The sequence below is a fragment of the Drosophila grimshawi genome, unplaced genomic scaffold, assembly GCF_018153295.1.
Source record: "Drosophila grimshawi isolate 15287-2541.00 unplaced genomic scaffold, ASM1815329v1 contig_1377, whole genome shotgun sequence".
NCBI lineage: Eukaryota > Metazoa > Arthropoda > Insecta > Diptera > Drosophilidae > Drosophila > Drosophila grimshawi.
The window spans coordinates 26,322,843-26,337,563 of record NW_025062900.1 but is presented as its reverse complement, the minus strand read 5'-3'; the positions used below and the strand labels follow the sequence as shown (position 1 = coordinate 26,337,563).

General features: G+C 31.1%; 1 protein-coding gene across 1 annotated transcript in view; it reads right to left on the bottom strand.

The window, feature by feature from the left end:
- Positions 1–6,995: 6,995 nt before the first annotated feature.
- The window catches only part of LOC6567132 (Down syndrome cell adhesion molecule-like protein 1 homolog), a 59,816-nt gene continuing 52,090 nt past the window's right edge, over positions 6,996–14,721 (bottom strand). The window contains exons 12-13 of the mRNA XM_043214734.1: positions 13,929–14,015; positions 6,996–7,829 (exon numbers count right to left, since the gene is read on the bottom strand). Coding sequence (XP_043070669.1) covers positions 7,141–7,829; positions 13,929–14,015 — 776 coding nt within the window. The 3' untranslated portion in view covers positions 6,996–7,140. The remainder of the gene's footprint in view (positions 7,830–13,928; positions 14,016–14,721) is intronic.

Below are 14,721 nucleotides of genomic sequence, written 5' to 3'. Positions count from 1 at the left end.
ATTTGAGCTCACTCGACTACAGCATTCTTACTTTTTTTGTGTACTATTAAAATTGATTGTAAGTTGATCATTTGCAAGCTTTTATATATTCCACACTAACTGTCAGTTATATGCTTGTCTGCTGAATGCAATTAATCTTTTCAATAACTCATATATTGAACAGTTGTAAAATGTCAGTTACTCCTTGGTAACCCAAACAAACAAATTTGATGCAAGGCAAATGCATTTTTGAAAATAACTGTAATTGAAAGGGAGCAACCAATTTGAATTAGATAAAACTGAGCGAATAAAATGAGAAATGAAAATGCTAAATGCAAAGCAAAACAAGAGAGAACGTTTCAATCCGGCGTAACCGACTGCGAAACACTTTGATACCATATGTTAGAAGGTAGCTGATATCAGGTAGCATGGAATAGGGTGGGTGTAGCCAAGAAGTACTGTCCAAGTTTGCCTTTCGAATTGCGGTAGATATGTATAAGATTGTAACCATCCTTCAAAGTTTGTTGCTCTTAAATGACGGGTGGATTTTGGAAATTTTGGGTTCGGGAGCGGGCGTGGCCGAAAAAAATTATTTGAGAAGGTTCTTAGTAATCGACCTTCCAAGTTTGGTAACTTTAGCTCTTAACTTGTGAGAGCTATAGGCTTTTATAGTTTTTGAGGACGGGAGTGGGTGTGGTCCAACATTTTTTTCCGGATTTTTTAAGGGTGTTACTCTCAAATTGTGTGATATATATGGTCTTATCGATTTACACTAACAGGTGTGTCGGTACAGGGAGGCGGAGTGGGCGTGGCCATCAAATTTCTATCGATCTTTTAGGGGAGTTACCAGTAATATACTCTTAAAATTAAGTGACTCTAGTGATTTGTTATCGGTTCTTAAAGGCGGCCACCAGTAATATACCAAATTAGAGGGCTCTAACTCAAAAACTCAGGAAGATATAGAAATTTAATTTTTTTTAGGAGTGGCGGAGGTGGGCGTCGCCATTACCGATCTTTGGAGGACATCGCCAACAAACTACTAACCAAATTTGGTGAATGTGGGAAATATGCGACTCGATTTGCGAGTATCGATTTTATCGATTTTTTAGCCCCCTAGTGGACGTAGAACTAAAATTTTTACATTTTGTCTGACGCTGGCACAGACAAGTATACGTTTCAAGTCCCTATCTCTAAGGGTGTCGAAAAAAGTTGCCTTCATACAGACGGACAGACAGACATCATACCTTCCAAGTAGGTATCAAAGTAGAAAAAAATTAGAGATCACACACTCGACCAAATGGATTCTCTGCAATTATACTCGTGTGCCTCTGACTTAAAGCCATCACTACAAGTCAATCAGTGACAAAATGGGAACTTTCGCTTACTTTGGCAGCGTTAAGCGACGAAACAATGCCAGTCATAAATATATTCTAGTTTTATTGGCAAATTTCCGTTAAAAAAGTTTTGTATCCAAATGTGAGCAGGTTTGCTAGTGCACCATTTTCATATGGCGGGCACAGAGTAAAAAAAACTAAAAACCCAAACTGACCCAAACTGGCTGGCGACAAACGCAAACATATCAATGCAACGTACAGGAAATCGTAGGCTCGCTTTGATTATCCTGCACAGAGAAAATGCTTGTGGCTGCTGTTAGAAATGAGATAAATTTGAGATTATATTTTCAACCATAATTTGGGTGCTCTTATCCAATCTTGATGCAATTTGGGCAGTTAATTAATAATATGCATATGGATATTGTGTATTATGCCATTTATTGCTATCCGGAATCGAAATATATCGATATTCGAGAATCGGAGGCAGTTATCGATGAAATATTGCAATCTTGATCTGCGCCGGGTATACGAGAACAGAACAGACGAACATACGGACATAGCTATATCGAATTAGCTGTTGATTCTAATCAAGAATATATATATTTTATGGGGTCGGATATGCTTTCTCTGCCTGATATATATATTTGCACAAAGCCATTATACCCTTAACAATTTTAAATGGGTTCAGGGTATAAAAAGGATACTTACACACACACCTACGCACCCATATATGTAGCTGGCAAAGGTAACGTCACTTTTCTGGCCGTCTTGTGCAATTTGTGCAGCCAGCTATATGGCTCAAAAGTCAATAGATAACGATAAGGTATCGACTTGAAAATACTCTTTAATCAATGGATAAATTGTTTCACATGCACTTGGGATTATATGGCTTGATTAGTAAATTATCTTTTAATTTTTAGGGTATCCGTCGAGAAAGCTTCATAATAATTTTCTGACCTTATCTAAATCTATGACATATGTAGAAACATTTTCTATAATTAAGAGATATACATATTTTTGAAAAATGTAAAAAAAAAAAAAAAAATATTTCTTATTTTAAGACATTTTTTTTTAGAAATTACTTTAAAAAACCAGATAATTGTTACTTTTTCAACATTTCCTGATTTTCTATGAAGTTGAAGCATAAAGAAAAAATTATAATAATAGAGTTATTGGAAATCTGAAATTTAAAAGTAATAGAAAAGAGCACTCGCAATAATTTAATTGCTCTAAGGAAATACAGATCCATTGGAGCACGAAACACCTTTAATTCCCTAGCTAATCTGTGAGAACGAAAAAGATGAATGTCTTTCCAGGGTATAGAAGCAAACATATACATGTATGTATATTTTTATTTCAGTTCTCTCGACTTCTGCTATTCCCGTTGCCATTTCCATTCGCATTCGTCGTTCATTTTGACGCAGATTTAATTACAATCCTTGCGCCACTCTGGTGCTGCTTTTACGTTTACGTTAACGTTTGTTGCATGCGCTTGTGCGCGTTGCCTCCAACCACGATCTTTCTCAGGATGACAGCGCTTTGTCGCCGCTGCAGCATATGTAAGCAGCTGCAGAGGCAATCTCAACTTCTGCCTATTTTTCTAGTTCTGGTTCTGTTTCTGGATTTTGCTCTGTTATTGCATCTGAGCATATGTATATATGTATGTAACATTCCTAGCTGGGTTAGAGTAGCTTCCGTTTTTGTTTAACAACAAACAAACAATGCGGGGAGTGAAAATCTCATACGTGGTAACTTCTCATCGGCAACGTTGTTGTCTGCTACTCTTATGCACTTTGCAAATTGAATTTTCCACTCGCATACGCAGCGAACTTGCAACAAAGAACGGAAGTGCCAAGTACAGGCGAATGACATTTCCTCTGCTCAGACTTACATAATTTTTGCACTAGCTTTAAGAATATCTGTATCTGTAGAGGGGCCTAGACAAGAAATTCATTGATTATTTATATTTATATTTATATTTATATTTGTATTTATATATATATTTATATTTATATTTATATTTATATTTATATTTATATTTATATATATATTTATATTTATATATATATTTATATTTATATTTATATTTATATTTATATTTATATTTATATTTATATTTATATTTATATTTATATTTATATTTATATTTATATTTATATTTATATTTATATTTATATTTATATTTATATTTATATTTATATTTATATTTATATTTATATTTATATTTATATTTATATTTATATTTATATTTATATTTATATTTATATTTATATTTATATTTATATTTATATTTATATTTACATTTGTTTTTATATATATATTTATATTTATATTTATATTTATATATATATTTATATTTATATATATATTTATATTTATATTTATATTTATATTTATATTTATATTTATATTTATATTTATATTTATATTTATATTTATATTTATATTTATATTTATATTTATATTTATATTTATATTTATATTTATATTTATATTTATATTTATATTTATATTTATATTTATATTTATATTTATATTTATATTTATATTTATATTTATATTTATATTTATATTTATATTTATATTTATATTTATATTTATATTTATATTTATATTTATATTTATATTTATATTTATATTTATATTTATATTTATATTTATATTTATATTTATATTTATATTTATATTTATATTTATATTTATATTTATATTTATATTTATATTTATATTTATATTTATATTTATATTTATATTTATATTTATATTTATATTTATATTTATATTTATATTTATATTTATATTTATATTTATATTTATATTTATATTTATATTTATATTTATATTTATATTTATATTTATATTTATATTTATATTTATATTTATATTTATATTTATATTTATATTTATATTTATATTTATATTTATATTTACATTTGTATTTATATATATATTTATATTTATATTTATATTTATATATATATTTATATTTATATATATATTTATATTTATATTTATATTTATATTTATATTTATATTTATATTTATATTTATATTTATATTTATATTTATATTTATATTTATATTTATATTTATATTTATATTTATATTTATATTTATATTTATATTTATATTTATATTTATATTTATATTTATATTTATATTTATATTTATATTTATATTTATATTTATATTTATATTTATATTTATATTTATATTTATATTTATATTTATATTTATATTTATATTTATATTTATATTTTCAGACTGTTAATAACCAGAGATCATAAGAGCTAGAGACTGAAAATTTGAAATATAGGTTCTCATATATCACGAGCACATCAAGATTATTTAGGTTTATTGATAACTGCCTCCGTCTTGAATCTATCTTTTTCCTATAGCATGAAAGCCACAGTTTTCAATTAATATATGAAATATATTGGCATTCTTTCGATCAATTACCCAAATTTCATTAAGATCGAATAAAACATACACAAATTTTAGTCGAAAATGTATTTTCATATTGATCTCGCTACTATCAGCACGCGCAAGCATTTCCTGTATATGTAAATTTGAAAGCATGTGCGAGAAAGGGATAGCACGTTTGGCACCTACCGGTGGTTTCAGTTCAAGCTTGTGAATAAGTACTAATAATAAATATGTAAATGTGTTGCTTTAGTTTATTTTACTCTTCAGTGCTTGAGCTGTCATAATTGAAATGAGTCCAACTCAAAGAAAAAATTTTAAAAGATATTTGGCAATAAAACTATAGTATATTTAACAGCTGTGTTCGGGGTATATCGTAGCGAGCTCACTCGACTACAGCATTCGTACTTGTTTATTTTGGTTTTTATTTTTATTTTATTGTAAACTTTTGCATCCAATTACATACAAATATATGTTACATAGATATGTCACAACTTATTCACATAGAGCTCCATAATAAATACTTTTATGAAATAATAATAACTAGCTATATTTGTATTTACTTAATCTGTGTAGTTATATGTATGTGTATTGCTAGACATACATTTAGCTGAGCTTCTTTATGCTTTTTACGTACGCTTAAAGTAAAAAATATTCATAAACATATTTTTATATTCAACAGCAATTGTTATTGATTAGGTTATGTAAGTACTAAATGCTAATTGGGCTTTACGGACTATTAAATTATTTTTTAAATAGTTTGTCTATAAATAATTAATTTTTCTATACTTTAACATACATTGTAACTGTTTTAAGTCAATATACTTAGTTATATTTACACAATTTTAAAGCATTCTTTAAAAGTTAGAATTAAGATCTTAAATTTTTCAATGTATTTTTTTTAATTGTACTTACACATAATGGAGTTTGAGTATTGACTCCCATATTTACAGCGCTTAAAAATAATTCTGGGAAGTGATATATTCTGAATAATGAATATTTACATTAGAAACTAAAACACCCACGAGATAAACAAAAATATGTTTTTTCAAATTTTTGTAATAATAATAAGTATTAAATTAAAAGCATTTTCAAATTAAATGAATGAAATAAGCTCATCATTTACAATTAACTTGTGTGCTAATCTGTACGTTAACAGTAATTTTGATATATATTTTATATATGCTTATATCACTAGCTAATATATGAGTAGATTTAACATATATTTTTGCTGTATATTTTTCTGTGTGGTTAACTTCTTTTTTTTTAGTAATGGCGCAAAATTTACTATGTAAATTCGCAAAGTATGTTTTTTTATTTGTTTGTAAATACGCTCGTCTAAATGCAAATTTGATTAACAGTGTTTTTATTTTGCTTACTATAGTTAAATTATGTTCATTTACGGGGCTTTTGCTTGTGTTCAGATTTTGCAAGCACTAGCAGATTTTTGTTGCCGTCCTGCATATTTCATAAATTTATTAATAATAAACATTTCAATTTTGAGAATATTTGTATTGATTTCAAAATTATTTGCATGCAGGACAAATAAAAAACGTTCACAGTGATTTTGTAAATATTTCAGTTGCAATTGGCATCTGGCAGTTCGAATTGGTAAAATGTTTAGCAAACTAAGCAAATGTCGGAATAATGTGTTAATAATTATGCAAATTTACCCAACACACAACAATATTATAATACAATTTTAAAATTTCTTAGTAAGTAAAATAAAAGTCTGCCTGCAGCTCGATATTATAAAATAATTGTAAAATTCACTTGAATTTAATCAACATCTTAATTTTATGTTGTGATTCTTATAATGAATGTATTTATTATATTAAATTGAATTTAACCAAAGCTTTCACACAAAGAAATGTACATATAAATGTAAATTATATCAGAACAAATTAAATAGAAATATTGACGTCCTTAATTAAATTCAATGAAGCCAATAATTAATTAAATTTATTTCAATAACATGTAACACTGAGACTACTTTTTAACTTTCTCCTTATGCGTATGAAAATGTAAAACATATTTAAAGTAGTTAGCTAACTTTAGCAAAATGCGGATGTAATTAAAAACTGGTTGAAAAGATCGTAATGCCATTTGCATTGCTGATAATTTATTTAATCCACAGTCGCTGAGGGAAATGCCATTCAACATGATAATCATTTACTTTTCATCATAAACATATCTACGATTAATAGCTTTATATATATACGTATATGTATGTATACATATCGAGTATATAGAGTATGGGATATGAGTTTTCATTTTTGTTTCTTATGCTGCTTCGCACAACTTTATTCTGTTTCTTACTTGTCTAAGTTTGATTCTATTTTTCACGCTCTTTCTCCGCTTCAAGTTGTTGTGCCCTAAATGAGTTTTTTGCAATTATTTGATTTCATCTTGAATACTTGCGCAGGCAAAGCACAGCAAATGTGTTTAACTTGGTTGCTGTTATAGATGTTGTTTTTTGTGTTGCTGCTGTATAAATTTGCGGCAACAATGCGGCCACCTTATTACCAACGGCCCAAAATGTTAGCATTAAATGTTGCCTATGCGCCGCACTAATAGAAAATGCGATGCGGCTGCCGATAAAATGCAGCGGCAGCAACAACAATTTTGGTTTAACAATAGCAACAAGGCAACTGCCAGCTAATATTACTATGCAAATGAGCATTGTCCAATGGCGGTGCGTCACACGCGGCGTATGAGCAATGTTCCACGCCCATTTATTGCTGGTACTCCTGCGGCTTGGGCTGCTGCTGCTGCGTTCGCTGATTTTGGCTGTCCTTTGGCAGATGCTGCTGCTGTTTATGTGTGACTGCGCGCTGACAGCGGTATGCTGGGGCTGAGGCTGGTTTTTCATATTACTCATACGCCACCGACTTGGCAAAGTCGTCGTTCGCAGTGCCGCCAGCAAATAACTCGATAAACGTTTGAAAATCCCAAATGATTGCGTTTTAATGCCGCGCATTATTTTACCAAGTAGATTATGCTGTGCCAGTGAGCCTGCAGAGTTGTGAAATGCTCCGGGCGGATTACGCAAGGGCGTTTGATTGTTATCGCCAGTGTTACCACCATGGTTGCCTGCGAATCGACATAAGAATATGGGAAAGAAAAAGAAAAGGATGTTGGGGATGGTATGAGCTCTTCTGGTAATCAGTTTTTGGTTAGTCGGGCTTATATTTTCATTTATTTTGCGCGTTACCAAAGCCAAAATAGCATTGGATAAATGGATACATCATGGTGGGGGAGGGAATGTATTTTGGGTTGACCATAAAAGAAAATTGTGGTATGCACTTAACAGTTCCTGGTGCCTGACCGGTCAAACAAGTATTGCTAGTTGATTTATTGATTTTGCATTGAGCGTTTGAGTCAATTGATGTTTGGCCTGTCAAATGACTTGTAGGGGAAATGGATTGGCTCATTTGCCCCATAAACCTCGAAGTTGGCAGTGGGATTAAATTATACAACCTCTCTTGGAGATTGCTAAGAAATAATTAAACATCTTTCACGCGAATATCTTGCAACAAACTAAACTATAGTCTATAGTTTTTGCTGGCTTTTGATTATTCAAATATTTAAATGATAATTTCGGTGTAGAGAGAAAGTAAATAATTTAATCACTCAAATCAAATTTGTTGCAATATTTTAGAATTTCTACAAATTGTTATATTTTTTTTTATAGGATTTAAAAAAATTTATTTTAATTCAATTTTAATTAATTAAAATGAAAATTACAATGATATATTAAATATTTGTAAAATATTTTTTTTAATACTTAATAATAAAACCTTGTATTTAATAATTTGAAAAATTGTTTAGTTTGAGAAAGTCTTTAATGTAATTTTTTTTCAGTCTCTAATTACAAACTTAACATAATATCTAAATTGAAATGAAAGGCTTGAATTAAATAATTTTAATTGATTATTAAATATAAAAGATCAGTAAATATATGCACCCATATGTGTTATAATTTTACTTTGACCACAATGACTCTCATCAACTATATTTAAGCTGCTCACTTGGCTGAATGGCTTCCATTTTGGTGCTGCTGGTTGACATCTTCCCCACTACATATTCCCCATCTTGTGTCCTCCCAATATATATATAAATATATATATATATATATATATATATATATATATATATATATATATATATATGTATTTGTCACCCAGTTTTCATTTCCTCTTTCCATATTTCTTGTCTTCTTTTTACAACGTCATTGTGTGTCTTTATATCGTCAATGCATTCGACGAGCGTTGCGACAGCGATTACTCGACAATATTTTACCGTGCTGGGTGCTTCTGTGCGTCTTTATAGAGCTAGCAGTCAATGTACCCAAGCTTGGACAGCGTTGGTCGCTGTCTCTGGCTGATTGAGTACTGTCCCCTCACCCTCCGTCTTGTTGATGTGCTTGCTGCCTTTGGTTTTTATGCACGTCATTGAACGCACTTTGTTGACCGCATGTCAATGTTTGATATATGGCCGGTACAGTGGATCCAGAATCATTTAAAGTTGGTAAAAGGGCAAAACAATTGGACGATATTGGATGCTGAAAATTTAATTTTCCGTGCGTTTATTTTGACTAAACTAATTTTCTAATTACAAAATATTATAATTGTGCAATAAACAAGATGTTTGTAGGAGACAAATATTAATATTTTAGATAATGAGATTTGATTTAAAAATTTCGAAAATTTACTAAGATTTCGATAACTTATTGCCTGATTTGTATGTATTGGATTATATTTGATTATATTTAGGCAAAAATAATTTAAACTTTTTATTATTTTTAATTGCCCACTTTTTCTATTTAAAAATCTAAAGATATTCTCATAAAGATTGAATTTAATTTTAAAAAAAATTCATCCATTACACAGGAATCATATGCGCACCACTGTGAGCAGGCTTACATCGATGGAGTTCATAGTGTTTGTTGGTAAAAGTATACACATACATATAAGGGCTATTATATATATTTTATCTGCTTTTAATCTTTTGGCATTTGGCTTTTCATCAACTGGCGTCATAAATAACAACAAAGTGGTATTTAAGCGTACATTGAGTTTATTTTCCTGCTGGTGTTATAGTCGTTGCTTTTGGTTACTGTCAGTGTTAGCCAATTGTTTTTTTTCTGACTACAATCAAAGTCATAAATATAAAGTGATAGATGCGCTCCAAGGCACAAATAAACACACTTCAAATAAACTAATCTTAAAGGCTTTTCAAGAGCATCAAGTGGAACCCAAACAAATACAAACCCTTCCCACCCTCACACCCACCCTCACCATGCACACACATTATTATTTAAATATGTCCCGCTGCTTACGATCTCCTTTTGTCTATTTGTTTTAGGCTCTAACCAAAATTGAGGCGGAAATTCGTATTGCCCTTTGATTGATGTCAAAGACATAAATATCAGGACAGAGAGTGTGTATATTTGGGCGTGTATGTGGGTGTCTTTGTGAATGCCTGAGTTTCCGCTTGATTGAGAGCACATTGAAAAGGTGTCAGAGCGACACAAACAGACAATTTTGATAGCATATTTCATTCGATGCCAATTCGAGGCAATAAATATTCTCATATTTTTATGCAAGGCAGCTTTGTTCTGATTTTTCAGCTTCAGCAATTTCGCTTCACCCCATATGATATTTTATTTATAAGTTGCGACGATGCCAAAACAAAACGATGAAAACTCTACGTCAAAACTGTCAATAGCAAATCAATCAAAAAGGCATTTTGTGGCAAATTTGTCGTCCTTTTTTTGCGTGGCTTAAATAAAATATTTCTTACTCACTTTTTTCTTGAAAATTGATGTGTGTGTGTCGAAAAAAATCAATATCTTAAGAGTTTTGATTAAGTCTCACAACTTTTACATTTAACTTTTGCTTAAGGTTCGTATATTTTCGATGAAAGTGTTACTTAGCTTACTACTAATTAAACAAGAGCTAGCAACTTTAATAGCCAGGTGAATCAATAAAGAAACGTTATTTTCGTTAGAATTTGCTATACATGCTTCAAGAAGTAGTTGAAGACAATTTTAAAATTTCGTGATAAGGTATAATTATTCTTAATACCCGTTTGAAGAATATTCTTAAGTATCCTGTCAGGTAAGGTATTTTTATTGTTAATTAAAAATTTTTTATGATAAAAGATTATTTTTAACTGGATAGATTATGTGGACACAACAACACTGAAAAATCCATTTGCTCAGTAAATAACTTTGAACTTTTAGCAAACAAAGAATTTTAATATGCTCTTTCACAATTTAGAGAAGCAAAACTAACCTAACTTAATTAGTTTTGATTTATTCCATATTTATATAGTCGACTTGAATAAAATTAACCATTTAAAGACCAATGCAGCGTTCCCCTAATGTAATAAGAATTGAGATTTTTGTGTTTCTTTTATTATTTATTTGAATTGATTATTTGTTCTATATATAAAGTACAATTTAATTTAACTTCTTTAATATTATGTATATTGTTTTTTTTTTTTTGCTTTAAGGGTATTTTATTTTATAAGATATTTATACAAAGCTAAGCTCAAGGCAAACCTTTCTTTTCTTTTTCGTTTCAATTTCTTTTCATTTTTAGAGCAGCTGCAATGCACGACTGCATCTGGCAGGCAGCCCCGCCTGGTTTATCCATAGTGTTTGCTCAGACAAACAATATGGCCTGCCCCTGCCCCTGCCCCTGCCCGATCCTTTCCACCTCCCTCTGGCAAGCGAAAGCCATGGCGCCCGCCCGCACAATTGAGATGCAGTTCATTAGTGCAGTCGGTTGAGCGGCATTTTACGGACGCGTGCTCTAAATAATTGCATTTTAAATGCAATCAACATTGTTGGTAGTAAATATTTTCGGCCATCCCGCGTTTTGTTGCCAAGGATTAAAAGTACTCAAAGAGCAGGCAGCTGAAAATTATTGGCTGGAACTACACTGTAACCAAAAGTTGGTAATGGCTAAGTTATTGCGATTTTTTTAGACTAATTTGCGATATATTTTTGTGAAAATGTTACAGACGACACGCGTATTCTGTGACAGACGTGAATAGTGGTATTGACAGCGGCACAATGTCAGTGTCAATCAGCAGTTAAGCTGTTGCATGTTGCAATTGTTGTTGCTGTTGCGATTGATTGCCTTTTTATTGCAGTAGATTTATTTGGACAGGAAAAGCAAGGTAAAAACTCACCCTCACAATATCAAGTTTTGGGTGTGAAACATTCACAAGCTTGGCTCGCAAGTGTGCATTCGAAATGGAAATGAAATAAAATACAAAATAAATTGTTGCTAGGTTGTGTTTTGTGGTTGCATTTTGTGGCTTAGTTGCTTTTGCACCGCCCCGCCCCGAACATATCTGGCAATTTGCAAGGCACACCGCCCCTCCCTTTCGCTGCCATCATAATGCTGGTTAGCTTTTGTGGTCGGTTTGATGTGAAGTATGCGGGCTGCATTTCGCTTCTGCATTCATTGTGTTTCCATTTTTAATTTTTCTTGTTGTTGCATCTTTTAGGCGCGTAACTGAATATTGTTTTTTATCAAATTTATACGCATTTGGACTGCTCTTTTTAATTGAAATGGCGGCAAATTGATTTATTGGTGTATTATTAAGATTTTCAATAGATTTATGAGATTTTAGAACGATTAGTAAAATTTTTAGGATTAAGCTTTGTATAATTATTAATAACTGGCGCGGGCTAATCTTTGAAGCTAAAAAGAAATGTGTAAACTAATCGTAATTTAAAGAATTTTGTTTGCATAAGAGTGGTACCTTCGACCAGCTGTCATTAAAGTACATTTGAAGCTCTTTTCTCTCAACTTTTTTCAACACCCTTTAGACCTATGAATGTTAAAACATATACTGGTCTGCGCCCGCGACAGACCTTGTTTTATTTTGCGTGCTACGTTCACTGGGCGGCTAGGAAATCGATTATATCTAACAGATATATTGTCAGTAACCGCCCATAAGTACCCAGAAATAATCATATGGCCATGCCCACTCCTGACTCCATAATCGCCAAAAGCAATATTTCTCCCACAATTTTAAAGATATAGTAACCAAATTTAGAAGATAAGCTGCTGGTAACCTCTTTCAAAGATCGGTATATACATTTTCACATCACGCCTACACCCCCCGCTATCTGCCCCACCGGCCATAAAAAACGGAAATGTATCTTCAACAATTTTTAAGATGGAAGATGAAATTTTGATGCATGTTACTGATTGCTGACTTTAAAGATCGATTGAAAAGTTCATATGACAGTGAGATGAATACATTTCGGACGCCAAAAAGTATAAATAATCCTGATCAGATTCAACCACCAATTCAATTTAGTCATGTCAGATCGTCTGAATGAACAAGGCAATCTCAGCGACTATATGAGCTAGAGACTTTAAATTGTTAATAAAACAAAGTTCTCGAACGCTCATAGCAAGATTTTAACTTTTATCGATAGATGACCAAAACAAAAAAAAAAAAAAAAACAAAGATATAAAATATTTTAAAAATATAAATTTTTTGGCTTCCACCAAAAACTATTTATTTGCTTCTCTTTTACCCTTTTGAGTTGATTGCTATTCCATGCTTTATGCACGCTTTATACTTATGACAATTCGTAAATCCAAGATGCGATGCGATGTTGTCCCTTTCGGTGGCAGATAGGGAAATAAAATACATTTCATATTGCCGCCGAATGCGAAATGAAAAGTGCGGAGTTAAAAGTATTGCAATGCAAGCGTCATTTTACCAAAGGGAAATTTAATTAATCTTTAACATTGGTGCTAAACACTTGGCCACTGCCCAGACAAAGGCCACAAGGAAGAAACGCGCCAAGCGAAATGTGCTCAGTGCGAAAATCGCTATAATAAGTTTTACATTATAACAACTGGCAACACGGGAGAAGCCAACTGCTACGCACTTGAAATATGAAAAAATATATACAAAATGAATGAGAGGCAAATGCAACAGCAATGCGAGAGGGAAATAGAGAGTGAGTAAGTGAGATAGAGAGAGACAGAGAGAGAGAGAGATATAAGGGAGAGGAGCAGAGGAACTATGTGCAAATGATGAAAATGTGCAGCGATGGCTATCTAAAAGGCACCAAAAGATTCAGGACTTAGGCTGGCACAAAAGTGGGTGATAGGGGTTTGGATAGGGAAAATACTCGTTGTGGGTACTTACCTTGAGCACCGTCACGCCACTCCTCAACCCCGTAATCAGGCAAAGCGTTAGCCGACTCAAATTTATTTCTATGACGTCTCTTGCCATCTTTTGCAATGTAAAGTTAGTTTAAGTTGTTTTATTCATTTTTTTGTATACAATTTTATGCAGCAAAAATCATTTGGAGTATAAAGAGAGAGAGAGAGAGAAAATAAAAAAAGATAGAGAAAGAGAGAGTTGGACGTGTTTTTTTTTAGTATGGTTGAAGGTACGTGAATAATGTTGGTTTGTTGTTGTTCACGTTTTGTTTATTATTATTTTGTATATTTTGAACATGAAAGAAATACTCAAAAAATAAGTTGAGAAGGTTGGGTGAAATGAGAGAACATACAGAACACATATATAATAATGAATATACATATACAATAATGGTATTCCAAGTATTTTTATTTAATTTTTGCATTTATTTGCATTTAATAGCCGAACAAAGGGAAAAAACACAGCAAGCAGAACAAAAAAAAATATGGTAAAACAAGCAAAACGGACACAGAATATTGCATGCAAGCTCTCATATGGGATAAGGGAGTGAGAGAGAATAATCGGGGTAGATAGGGTTGACTTAGAAAGGGGGCTTTGGCTAGCTGCCAGAACTTCAAGTCTGTCCAAAATTTAACAAAATTTTGCAGTTAATTGCAATGAATATAGAGAGTTGGGAGTCGGTACTCTGTAGAAAACGAGTAATTAAACCATTTCTTAAGCTGTTGCCAAGTAATTTTATGTCTAGAGTTTATTCATACTGTACTATACTACTATT